Here is a 14,152-nt window from a genome sequence, read left to right as displayed (position 1 = left end):
CCTACTCTTGATCCTTTAGCCAAATATAAACCTATATCCAACCTTCTCTTTAGAATGCAGTTATCAGCCCGTCCCTCAGCCCTCAGCCAGCCACCATCTTCACCACGTCAATCTCCTCCTACCTGAATATTTACAATAAACCTTTCCTACATTTATATTCTGCAATGTGTTCTGCATTTGGGTCCACCTCGTCCATTACAACAGAATGATCTGGCCACCATGGATCCAGAAGACTCTGACATAGACACTGACTCCAACCCCATTCAAAAGGCCCTCTCCACCCAAGTTATTCTTCTGGGGCAACAACCAACTCATTCGTAGCCTCTAGGAAAAAAAAAAAACAAGTCATGTTTACTCAAATAGCCCAGCTGACTAATAAAGAGGCAACATTAACCAATCGACTCACCCAGCCGACGCCAGCAGTCCAGCCTGACCAGCCATTTGCCACAGTGTCTCCTCCTCAGCCTTCTTAGCTTTTTTCTCCGGTAAGAGAATCACATGTTCCTGATCCTGAGGGGATTTAGGGAAATACAGGGTTTTTTTTTTTTTCAGTGCTCCGTAGTTTTTTCGACCAACGGCGACTATACTATTCCACAGATCTAAGGCGTTCTGTATTGTCAGGCTACTAAGGGAAAGAGCTATGGCTTGGTTGGAAGCTGTTAGTGATGGTCAGTCTTTAGGTAATTACTCCTATGCTACTTTTGTTATTAAACCGAGGAAGGATTTTGACCATCCTGTGAGGAGTGGGACGCAACGTATTGTTGCTGAATTCTCTGTGAAGTATAGTACCTTAGCTGCATATTCTGGGTGAAATTCTGAGGCTCTCCGAGGGACATTCTTAAATAGACTCAATGAGCAGATTAAGGATGAGTTAGCCACTCGTGACGACTCTGACAGTCTTGATTTCCTGGGATCGCTAGCCATTAAACTGGATAACTGCCTGCATGAGTGGAGCAGGGAGAGAGCCAGTCGATCTCATCTATCTCGCTTATCCTCTCAACCTCTCGTGAGAGCGGGCTTCCACTCAACTGCTGAGCTCTGAGCAGCCCATCAAACCTGTCGCCCCAGAAGTGGAATCCATGCAGCTGGGTTGGGCACATTTAACTTCCATTGAACGTCTACAGAGAATGCAGGCTGGTGAGTGTCTTTACTGCCACCCGTCTGACATTACCTTGCCTCCTGTCCTATCTGACCAAAAGACCAGGCTCACCAGTAGCTGTGGGGGTGCTGGTAAGCCAAGCTGTTTCCTCTGCATACCCCCGACCTAGAAGGCAGTTACCAGCCACTCTTTGTTTTAATCAGCTGTATTTGCCCTTGCTCACTCTTGTAGACTCTGGAGCTGTTTTGTAAAAAAAATTTGTAGACAAGAATCTTGCTTTTCAGGCTGGCATTCCTGTCGAGTCACGCGTCACTCCACTCGGAGCCAATGCTTTAGATAGCAGCCTCTTGGCCTGGGTTACTCACAGTACTGTTTCCCTTCTTCTCATTCTCTCTGACAACCACTGCGGGCAGATTCAGTTCAATCTTATTATTTCCCCTCATGCACCTTTAGTTCTGGGTCACCCTTTTGTTGTATAATCCCGTGGAAGACTGGAAGGATAATCAGTTGGAGCAGCTTCTGTCATCCTCTTGCTTGCAATCAGCCCTTTCACCAGCAGAGGTTACAGATCCCTCGTCAACCTTGAACCTCATAATTTGTTTACCGTTCCTCTTGAATCTCCTGATTTAGGAAAGGTCTTCAGTAAGGAACGAGCACTATCCCTGCAACCACACGATTCTTATGATAGCGCCATTGATCTGCTTCCTGGTTCTCCCCTGCCCACCAGTCGTCTTTACAACTTGTCCCATCCTTTAAGAGAAGCCATGGAAAGATACATTGATGACTCTCTTGCATTCACCTTCCCCAGTTGGGCTAGCTTCTTCTTTGTCTCAAAGAACGGTCACTCCTTGTGTCCTTGTACTGACTATCTTGGGCATAACAACATCACTGTTAAGAACAAATACCCCCTGCCCTTGATCAACTCAGCTTTTGAGCCCCTCCATGGACCCACGCTGTCCCAAGGTTGACCTTTGGAATACTTGCCATTTAGTCAGGGTCCAGGAGGCCAATGAATTGAAGACGGCCTTCAACACCCCTATGGGGTACTTTGAGTACCTAGTAATGCCCTTCAGCCTCACCAGCACCTCCACTTTCTTCTAGGCACTGGTAAACGATGTACTCAGAGATTTTCTAAACCGTTGCATCTTTGTTTACCTAGATGATTTCCTCATCTTCGCCTGCAACACTGCTGAACACAACCTCCATGTCTGCCAAGTCCCCCAATGGCTCCTGGAGAACAAGTTATACCTTCAAACCTAAAACAGCTGCAACAGTTCCTCGGTTTTGCCAACTACTACCACTGCTTCAGAAAGAATTACAGACAAGGATCTGCTCCCCTTATCTGACTCACATCCTTGGGCACACCCTTCTCCTGAACCCATGAGGCTTTGCTTTCTACGCCCTTAAGAAATGCTTAAATCTCTGCTCCCATCCTAATCCAGCCTGACCCCTCTCGCCAATTCTGTGTGGAAGTGGATGCACCAGAGACTAGGGTGGGAGGATTCCTTTCCTAATGTTCCTCTTCCCATCGAAAACTCCACCCATGTGCCTGTAACATGTTGTTTGTTTCATGGATTACCTCCTGTTTTACTTTGAAAATACTCACCTGTATTGTCGTTTCAATTCCTGCCCTTGTGGTCTTCCCACCCTTGATTATCCTGCCTCCAATTACCTACCTGCCCCTGGTGTTCCTGTCTGTCAAGCCCATGTATTTATATTCCTTTGTTTTCCAGTTCCTCTTGCCAGATTGTATTTATTACCTTGTGTGTGCACAGCTCTCTGGCATTCTTCCCAGTGTTTGATCTCATGGTTTTTTACTTTTTACTACTTTTAACTTTTCTACTCTGTCATCCAAAATTGTTACAGTGCGTCCTTCTCCCACTGTTTGTCCCCTGCTGATTGCAATTATGACATCAGGAATCGAGAGCTTTTAGCTGTCAAACTTTTGCACACAAATTTGCAGTAAAATCCATGTAAATTTGATGAACTTACTGTCTTTCACTCTCTGTTACCCCTTCCCTATTTCATACATTCACAACAGTTCTACATTTAGAAAAAAAAGTCGTTAAAAAAAAAAAGTAGAACTGTTTCTGCTGATGCTCTGGTTGGTGATGTTTCAAAAACTCTTTAATAGTTTGTTCATGTGTTAAATCATTTTATGGATGTGTATGTATGCCTGAATTTATCTGCACCCGCTTCCCTGCAGATTATTGGTTAACAATTTTCAGTAAATGGCAAGTTTACCTACTTTTTTCAGCTCCTTTGTCAGAGGTAGACACCTCCGACAGAACCGGTCTCTAAGGTGGCTGCCCTCTGCCTCGACTGATTGGGTGGAGAGGAGAGAAATGGGGAAGAGAGGAGAAGGAGGGGAGAGGGGGAATGAGAAGAGAGAGAGAAACCAGGAACAGCTGTATACTGTTGAATTCAGGCCCTGTCAGAGTGGTTTTTATAATGATAACAATAATAGTGATAGTTACAGGTATAATAAAATTAATGATAATAACAGCAACAATGATAGCAGAACCAATTGATAATTCTGTTGGAATTCTGTCATAAAATGATTTAACCCATGAACAAACTATTAAAGAGTTTTTGAAACATCACCAACCAGAGCATCAGCAAAAACAGTTCTACTTTTTTTTTAAACTACTTTTTTTTTTAAATGTAGAACTGTTGTGAATGTATGAAACAGGGAAGGGGTAACAGAGAGTGAAAGACAGTAAGTTAATCAAATTTACATGGATTTTACTGCAAATTTGTGATCAAAAGGGAAAGAGAGACGGTGCCTAGACAGAGAGGATAAAGAGATTGTACCTGTGTGTTTGTGCTTGTTGTTTGTGTGCGCGCGCTCGTGTGTGTGTGGGTTTGTGTGTGTGTGTGTGTGTCTGTCTGTGTGTGCGCATGTGCGTGTGTGTATTTATGTTTGTGTGTATGTGTGTGTGCGATGGGTCTGCACAATGTGAGGTTGCCCCCCTAGGGAGCAGGCCTAAAGAAACTGCTAATTAAACTGCCTGGAAGAAAGCAAGACAGCAAGACAAAGACAGAAAAAGACGAAGGAAGGAAAGCAGGGTGAGAGACATTATGCTAGTGAGAGACATATCATATGGATCATTAATGTAAGTGTGTGACTGTGTGTGCGATGTGTGCTGTGAACTATGGCTGCTTACTGCTTTCAGGATGAAACCATCAACCTGCTGGATTAAAATGACAGGGAGAATGATGGAAAAATGAACATCTTTATTATCTTTATTCCAAAACATGGTGCAAGTCACTTGAAAGAAACAATGCTTTGTAACCCGTAACCATTACACAATGTAAAACTTAATAGTCACACATTACAAGTTCCTTATGTCATGCAATGAGCTACCAAGACAAACTTAATTTTACCCCCCCACCCCAGAATAACTAAATGTTCCTCATGAATAAGATTTTTTTCCTAGTAGTGCCTGTGTCTGCATCTGTTTATTTCAAACAATTATGTGTGTTGAACAGAATAGTGTCAGAGAAGTCTGGGAAAAATCAGCACACGGGCTCACACGGATAAGACCTTTTCATTAGCTGGAACAGCAGTTTGTTTGGAATAAGAAAGAAGAACTGGGTAGTTAGCTTGAAAGGCAATATCTTTCATGACTTTAGAGACAGAAGTGCATTCAAATTTCAACAGAAACACCACAAAAACACACAGAAGGTAATATCTAATGGGAATCAATGCTAACAATAGCAAGATACTGCTTCTACTTTACAAGTCTAATACAAACTTAACAGCATGTCTGGTCCTCACAAATGTTAATTGTTGTAAAGGGACAAACATCTTACATCACTATGTAGGATAGGGAAAGCATTCAACATTTGTAGGCCACACAGGAAACTTGTAGTGCACGAGTTGTCACTCAATACCCTGGAAAACGCCAAACTTACAGGTTTAAGGCATAAATGTTGCTCCGTACATACTGTATGTCCAAAAGCAGTTTTATCTTCTTTTGGATAATAGGGAAATATGTACTATACTACCATTATAAGTCACTGTATTCTTATACAAAAAGTGACAATTAAAATTTCAGTTTGACTTTAAACCACACCAATTAAAAAGTCCATGAGAAGTATAGAAACTCGAGTGTTTTTATTCACTGAATCATTTATTTGTTCCTTCATCCCACCACCATAGCTCTAAATGCCTGTGGTGCAACTGGAATGGTTATAGTGAAGCTGGTGGCCTTGACTGATTGTTACAGATGTAGTTAACAGTTTCATAACATGTATAAAGTAGTATAGCATACTTTGGGAAATATGCTTATTTGCGCTCTTTCCAAGAGATAGATGAGAAGAGTGTGTGTGTTATGTATGGAGCTGAAACCAAGATGTGGTTAGCCTAGTTTATCATGAAGACTGGAAACAAGGGAAGAGAGCTATTCTGACTCTGTCCAAAGTGAAGAAAAAAACCTACCAACACATCTAAAGCTTTTAACATGTCATGTCTTGTTTGTTTAATTCATGTATAAACAGAAATAAAACTTATAAAAGTTGCTACAACTTTAAGAATATATTCAATGGATTTTTGAAAGAGAAAGCTAGCATTTTAGGGCCATATTTTCATCTGGAAATGGATAGCATGGATAGCTGGAGGAAAAGGGGAAGGATGGGTTTATGAAACATGAGAGTGAGAGAAGAAATAAAAAGAATCAGAAAATCAGAAAAAGAAGGATCTTTTGTACCAATTCCCCTGCTCGATTCTTTGATGCATTCTGCATAATGATATGCAAATATGACAAAATATGAAAGTGGCAATGAGTGGGGAAATCTGGTTTAGTGTACTGTTTTCAGAGTTTTGAAAATGATTTTCAAACTGAAGAATTCTATTCATTTTGCCTTCTAAGAAATCCTCATTCATCCATCGCTCCCTCTTTTTGTCTGTCTCCATCTCTAACTCTTCTCTTTCATCCAGTTTGGAATTTTGTAATCATTCTCTCTCCTCCAACTTTTCTCCCCTCTCTCTTCCCTAAGGAACTATTGAACAATAATCTAGAGAAGCTACACAGTCCAGAGCTCTTAAATCAAAGTCACCTCCAAACTAACCGTTTGTGCTGTGCTGTAGCACCATGGATTATTAGGAGCCAACAGTGTTAGTAAAAGCCCAAAAGGCTCAAGGGAAAGGGATTTAGAGGACCAGAATTTATCCTAAAACAACTTAACTTGGGGCAGCTTTCCCATACTGGCCAACACTAATGTACATTTTTCTCAAGCACCTGATTGCTGGTGTTGCAATTCTGAAGAGCAATCAAGCAAAACATATCTTCTTTTTTTTTTTTTTGGTTTTGCATTTGCATTGTAGAAAAAGACTCCAAGGCTCAAACTACCCTTTTCTCTCACATTACACATATATATATAAATATGCAGTACTTTACATTAAATACATTAATGCAAATCTGCTAGAACACAGTTTAAACTGCAGCATATATTTAATATTCACTTCACATCCGATTTGTTTAACAGCCTGGGAGAGTTGAGAATATCCAGTATATTAGCCTGTGACTTGACTATTGTGAGCTGAAGAAATAAGCGTTCCAATTAACTGGGTCTGGCCAACAATGAGTTTGCTGGTATCTGTCAAGGTGACAAGAAAGCCTTCTATGCAATGTACGATTTTGGGCAGTCCCTGTTGACAAATGACAATCATCAGCAAAATATGCTGAAATCTTTGGTCGTAAAACCAGAACAGATTCAACTGTAAGACACTGGACACCAACAACCAAGTTAAGTGCAACATCCATGTTGTGTAGTGTGACAACATTTGACTTGTGTCAATTGATGCACATAACACACCAGATGGATCATACAAAAACCATAAGGGTCTACAAATCAGCCATCGTCAGAATATAGCAATGGCTGATGCGACATTGTAAGCACCATTTAGGTGTAAGCAAAGCAAAATCTGCCAGCTCAATGTCCAACACCATGTCCAAGAGTGGCATATCTGCATGACATGGGGACTGAAAAACAACAGCAACAGCTACTTTTACATTTACTTGAGGAGCTTTAGTGTGTGTGAATTATGACTCTTGTCTATCAAAAGCAAAGGCATGATGTTATTAGCACTGTAAAACCTTATAGGAAGGATTCAGGGTATGTGTATAACTTTCCCATTTTCTATCGAGAGTCAGTGTTGATGCCTTTAAATCATGACCATGATTTTTCTCTATACTTAGCCAGTTCACTGTTTTTTACACACACTACAGTATTTCTCTAACCTTAACCAAGTAGATTTTGTCAATGAACCTAAAACTACCTTAACTATAGAGCTGGCATATCAGGAAATGCTAATTTTTGGAACCATCATATGTAAAGGTTTTGGAAGGCACTGACAAATGATGCTGCCCTGCTGAAAGGGTTGCCAGACCAGAATAGTTCCACTTACAATATATTGCTCAATTCACCAGACATTTAGATGACATGCCTGGTCATCTGACATGCTTAAAAAATGTTATTAGATACCTGAAGTCTGTAGTGTCTAGGTAAGACACTACAGGTGAATAGGGTAAAAATTTTAACAAAGAGATATCACCATGAAACTTCCCCAGGTGGTTAGTTACATTTAGACAAATATTTTTTTGTTTTAAAAGTTTTCTGAAATCTTATGTTAACTATGCAAATGAGGCATTATCTAATTAAATATGTGCTTATTTGCATAAATGTCCAAAACAGAAATCTGAACAATTTATAGATTCTTGTTTCATTTTGTTAACATATTAGAGCCAAAGGTTTTTACAAAGGTGAATTTAGGATATTTTTAGCCGTAAATCAGAAAATACTGCCAACAGTTGTAAAAAAAAAAAAAAAAATCAATTTTCACAATGTTTTTAGGAATAAAATTGACAAAATGTAACTCAAGCAATATCATCTTTTTGCACACTAACCAGGAAGTTTACTCAACCTAGGTTTCTCTCTGCAGATTTTCAGTTAATTTTGGCAATTACTTTTTGATAAAGCAATAATTTATATAGGTGATAAGTATTCCTGTAATAATTGATAGATAGAAGTCTACTCAGATATATAGACAGAGAGCTAACATTTTTTGGGGGCATTTGTCCTGAACTGAGCTTAGGTTATACTGAAAGTCTAGCTGGAAGTATGAAGTTTGAGATGGTTTACGTTAGTAAAAGGTTAGAAATAGCTTGCAATGGGACTGGTAAGTTTTAACCATTGTCAATGGGTACAGGATCAGACCAACTGTAAATTCCATGTTTATATCTGTTTGTGGCTTGTCACTTTTATTTTATTTATGTTTGAATTTAAAGGTTATTTGTAAATGTGAATTTGTTCATACTTGATGCTTTGGCCTGAAGATCTATCATAGTCTGGTTGTCAGTCAGGAAGGAAGGAGAGGGCTTACAATACAAGTATGTTGTCAGCTTTCTGATTTAAAATTAATGGAGAGAGAGAAAAAGCAAAGGTACAGGAATGTAGACTGGGAAAGACAGAGATAGAAAGTGAAAGACAATTGTGTTAATGTCTGTGGCCCTTAGCAAATAGATCTGATTCATTTTCCATACGGTCCTACAGCTGCCATCCACACATAATCAAAGGCAATAATCGAAAGAAACCTGCAGATTATATGTATAGTAGTAGAAATGTAAAAATGAGTAGGAAAAGAAAACCTACTGCGTGGAGAGGATTGCCCTGATCGATTGGCACCTTGAAGTCAGCCTGGAGCTCATCAAAAGCCGTTATCTGAGAGACAGAGAGAGAGGAGCATTGATTACTATATAATGAAAACTGAGGGACGATATAGAATGAAATTGCTCATTCTGAAAGCACATCATTATTGCCAAAAGAATCCTGTGTGTCTCACCACCAGCATGCAGAATGCAAAGATTTATGTATCAAGCTGGGCTGCAGAAGTCTATGTTAATAGATTATTTTAATGTTAAATAACAATAAATATGCTATCAGTGCACAAGTAAAGGATACAGTCAGTGATGTGCTATATATTAATAACTATCCACAAAATTCAATAAAAAGACCAAAACCATCAATTTAGTGATTTCACTAACTAGTATTGTCTGTGTAGACAAAACCTGGAATACTAGTTTATTCTTCTTTACCATAGAGCTCCACTGTTGTCCAAAAACTATTAAAAACAAATAAATGAGCAACACTGTTATTTATATTATATTTAATGAAATGTCCACATGGCTGCTGTAGTTTATCTTGAGTAATCCCTACATACACTGTCCTGCTCCTGAATAGCCCACCAAATGTGTATTGGATGAAAAAAGTAGCCGACAACCGCACCAACTACTTCTGTTTAAATAATAATCATTTGACTACAGTGCCCAGCTGTTTAGAAAATTACTGAGCTTTCTTTAACAAGACAAAGAGTCTTAGGTTTTGAGCTAAATGCTAACATCAGCATGGTAACATTGTCTCAATAGACCTTTTTCATTGCAGACTTTTTGGCCTGTCATTAGGAAAATAACAGGTGTAATTAATTACTAATAATAAAAATGACTGCATTTCATTTAGGTGTGCTAGTTTCAGGGTCCTGGTATTGTGCATGGTGGCTCACTGTTACACTGTCATGGTCTACTGGGACAGTTGATAGAACTGAGCTATCATTAACAAAATTTGTTTCAGCTGTGTTTTTCCTGCTATGACAAGTCAAAATATCCACCATGAAAAAAGCCTATGACCATGTTAACATGACATTTTGCATGTGTGTTTACCATTTTCATTATCTTTGTTTAGCCTGTTACACAAAGCATATACACAAAGTACACCTGAGGGGAATGTCATTAGTTTTGCAGGCATTTGGTCCTAAACCAAAGGACAAAAATTTAAATTATGACCTTGTGATGAAAGATAGAAAAGTCATTCATTCTCAGGGGACTATAAATGCCTTTACAAAATTACAATGCAATCCATCCTATAGTGGTTGGGACATTTCAGTCTGGACCAAAGTAGTGGACCAACCTACCAACTGACAGACTGATATTGTCATCTTTACATTCTACTGGCATGGCACCCCTCCCCCGAAAAAACAAAACAAAAAAACAAAACAATTGAAACTAGGGAAGTAAGGAAGTAAGAGACAAACTAACACTGGTTTTGGTCTTTTATAGGATTGTTTGCATTTAGAAGAGTATAGAATAACGGCAATCTAATCCTTAAGGCAATGATTCTACAGACTTTTTTATTAAACATGCCAGTGTTTTTTATTCACTTATTTCCTCCACTCTGCTTCCCTGGGACTTCAAGTTCAATGTTTCTCAATTTTACTGCAGTTAACATCATCTGCTGAATAAACCACTCCACTTGCTGCACTGTCAGGCAATAAACAGCCCTTGACTTAAACATTATATGTTGCCGGAGCTCTCTCAAAGTTGCTCTTGCTAGGAGACATCCTCAATTTCAGAATCAGCTCTTCTTCCTCTTCATCATTAACTCATCACATCTTCCCACAGGCACAACAGTTACATGCAAGAGATCAGCCCACCCACTGCTACATTGTGGGATAGCTCTTAGTAATAACAACATCAAGTAATGATGAAAAGTAGTATGCAGAAGTACTGCACTATCAAAGACAGATGTCATTGCTTGATTAGTTGGACCTCAAGAGGAAAATGTATATGTGGGAGAGGAAAGAAATATTACTACTTTGTGTGTCTCCGGTGTGTGTGCACCATGGGGGAAACACAAGATGTGACAGCAGCATGAGTATATCGCTGTGTGCGTGTGTGTGTGTGTGTGTTTGTGTGTGTATTTGCTCTTATATCCTCCTGGTTGGGACTTTAATCTGAATACAAAATAACCCATGGGGGCTTGTGTCACCATGGGCACAACAATTTGAGGTAGAGACTGCTTTCTGAGTTTTAAGACTTGGTTTAAAGGTTACGTTAGGTTTAAAGCTAGGAATTTTTGATTGTTAAGGTTAGGGTAAGGGGCTAAGGAATGCATTGTGTCAATGAGTGTCCCCACAAGGATAGTGGTGTGTGTGTGTGTGTGTGTGTGTGTGTGTGTGTGTGTGTGTGTGTGTGTGTGTGTGTGTGTGTGTGTGTGTTTGTGCAGAGCAAGAAAAATTGGATTAGCGTTTGTGGTACGACAATGTTATCCATGCATTGTGTGTATATACAAGCAAGAAACAGAGGAAGCAGTGGTTTGTCTATTTTTACATGTGAATGTGTTTGCCCAGTGTGAGGAATTAACATCAGAGAGACGGCAGAGGTTCATACAAATCCTGGGTTATTTCCCTGGGCTCGCCCCCGCACTAACAGGCAGCTCTTTATATGTTATTTCCCAGTGGATCCCAACAGTGATCCTGGCTCATTGCCTCTCTGTGTTACAGTGTGTTAACCCCCAGGCTGTTCCTCATGGGCTATGGGAATACACACACACACACACACACACACTCACACAAGTCGACATGGTGCATAAATCCAAGTATACAGGGAAGTGCTGTACATACTCGTGCAAAGGAACACACTCTTCCACAGAGACACACGTAAAAGTGCAGCAGAAATACGTCGCCTATACATCCTTACGTACACCACATGAGATGAACACTGGATGCTCTCAGTGGATGTCAGGCTGAAAGGATCATTCAAATTTAGTAAAACATTACTAAGTTTTGGGAACATGTAAACATTGCCAAAATAAAGTTTGCTCAAGCAAGGACCAATGACCAAGACTGTGAGACAGGTTACAACAGTTTATCCAGATTATATAAAGCACCCATCCATCCATTTGTTCATACATCCATTTTCCCACCTTTTATTCGGGTGGGGGGTTGGAGTGGCAGCAGAGTAAGCAAGATAGCCCAAATGTCATTGTTCCTAGCCACGTCCTCCAGTTCTTGCTGAGGGACCCCAAGGAATTGCTGGGTCAGATGGTATAGTTACTGTCTCCAGTGTGTTGTGGGTCCTTCCCAGGTTCTCCTCCCAGTTGGATGTGCCCTTATTGTGAGCCCAGCCACCCTTTAGGCCACTTGTATCTGTGATCTCATTTTTTCAATCATTACCAAAAGCCAGGTGAGCATTGGGATGGATACTGACTAGTAAATCGGGAGTTTCACCTGTAAACCCATAATCCAAGAATCGCCAACCTGACATTAGGGTTTGCATACCCCTCGACCCTGGGAGCTATGTTGTTAGGGGTAGTAGCTCCTGGTACCAAGAATCCTTGTGGAGTGGCAACTTCGGAAAAAAGCTGCCTTGCTCGGTTTGGTTTGTCTTACCAGCAGGTTTGTTTACAGCCTGTCTAATCTGATTTCTGGTGCTTTTTGGTTATCAAATGACACAGCATTCCCAGATATCAGCTAATAACTTGGAAAGTACAATGTTTTTGAATACCAGTACGGATGAATTACAAAAACAAGTCGTACAAAAATTGTATTATCCTTTGAGGGAAAATCACTTTAAAGCACAAATTTCATCCCCTTGAGCTTAAACCACTCAGCCAGTAATCAGAAGCAACATTTGACTTTAAACTGCAGACCAGAGGATCAAAACTCAAAAATGTGACATGCTCAGAGGGTGATTCCTGTAGAAGACCCATTGCAATGACTATGGACTCTGTTTTTACAAATACACTTCTATTTTGATGTAAATTTCACTCTAAGAGACTACTTTGAAGTCAAGGTTGGTTGACAGAAACAGCCAACATACTGGCACCCTCTGCTCTTCTCTTGGCATGCCGAATTCTGTGTTTGAGTGCAGACTTTGGTTGCTAGTAACTGACACCTTGCTACGTGTGTGTGTCTGCAAGGGGAAGAGAGGGGAACAGAGTCCATGGATCTAAATATGTGGTTTTTCCAATGTCTATTAGTTGGTTGAATCTATGACCAACCAAAAACATTCCTCTCTCTCCATGCAGCCTTCAAAGAATTCATATAGAAATAAGATTAAAAACAACATCAATCAGCAAAACCTCCCCTCTAAAGTGAGAGACGACAAGGTCAAATTAAATTATTCAAAGTTTTGCCTCAATTATTCATTGGGATTTTAAATCCACTCAATATGGGTTAATTTTCTACACAATCGCTCTTCACGACCCAATGAAGGCGGAGCCAAACACTACTCTAGATGAGTCTATTATGCATGCAGCCAATTGAGAGCTGAATAGTGCTGCACTAAATCATGCAATCTTTACATTAACCACCACTCATGATGCAAAGTTTACAACACAGGCTGCCCAATTTCCCCATGAGGAGCATTAAATTTCCATCTTATCTCAGGCAGAGAGTAAAATGCAGAACCTATCTAACCAAGAATCGGAGATCTGTGTTTTGTCTTCATTGCTTGTGATTCAATTTTAAGCAATGGCAGGTTTAATAATGAAATGTTATGGAAGCGAAGAGGCAATCAAAATGGCTGGCAAAGCCCAGCGCAGATTGGATGCTTTACAGACAAATCCGTATGCAGGGATTCTTGCTAAAGGAACAATCACCTGCTTCACACATTGATGCTATTTTTTAAAAGCACAGCTAAGAAGAAAGGTTTAAACAGTTTTCCGGTTCCCTTCTTGCCACATTTTTGTTTTAAAACGGTGAAAACAGCATTGAATGTTTCAGGCCTCTCAGTCGATTTTCCTCTTCTAGGACTTTATACTGAACATCAAAATATCCCCTCTACTGCAGACTTCCTAGATGTTAAAGGCTGGTCATGTGCTGGGAGCTGGCTTTTTTTTTAAAAAGCACTAACATGCTCCTGTCAGTGTCAAACTGTATCTTTGCTGAACACCTTGGGAGGGGAGACAGCTGGAGAAGGTTTTCCTGAGTAGACACTCTTGGCACAATTAACCCCTTCCTCCACTGAGACGAGATCAAATGAAACAAAGATCTTCCTTCCCAATAATTCCTATATCAGTATTCTGTGTGCATGATTCAACTGTCAGGACTTTCAGCGAGGCACCAACACATCATGAACTGAGCATATTCAACAAATATAGTACATTTGTTTACATTATACAGGGTGGTCTGACCACACCCTCTGGCTGGCAAGAGAAATTATGCTGCCGTGACTACATTCATGCAGGACAATATTGGTTTTTGACCTAAAATCA

At 40.0% G+C, this 14,152-nt stretch overlaps 1 protein-coding gene across 2 annotated transcripts in view; it reads right to left on the bottom strand.

Moving 5' to 3' along the window:
- The window catches only part of cnih3 (cornichon family AMPA receptor auxiliary protein 3), a 98,918-nt gene that overhangs the window by 75,034 nt on the left and 9,732 nt on the right, over positions 1-14,152 (bottom strand). For both annotated transcript variants that reach the window (XM_040125634.1, XM_040125635.1), the window contains exon 2: positions 8,756-8,824. In XM_040125634.1, the coding sequence (XP_039981568.1) occupies positions 8,756-8,824 (69 nt within the window). The remainder of the gene's footprint in view (positions 1-8,755; positions 8,825-14,152) is intronic.

Source organism: Xiphias gladius, chromosome 4 (assembly GCF_016859285.1).
Source record: "Xiphias gladius isolate SHS-SW01 ecotype Sanya breed wild chromosome 4, ASM1685928v1, whole genome shotgun sequence".
Classification (NCBI taxonomy): Eukaryota; Metazoa; Chordata; class Actinopteri; order Istiophoriformes; family Xiphiidae; genus Xiphias; species Xiphias gladius.
This window is presented reverse-complemented; position numbering and strand designations above follow the sequence as displayed.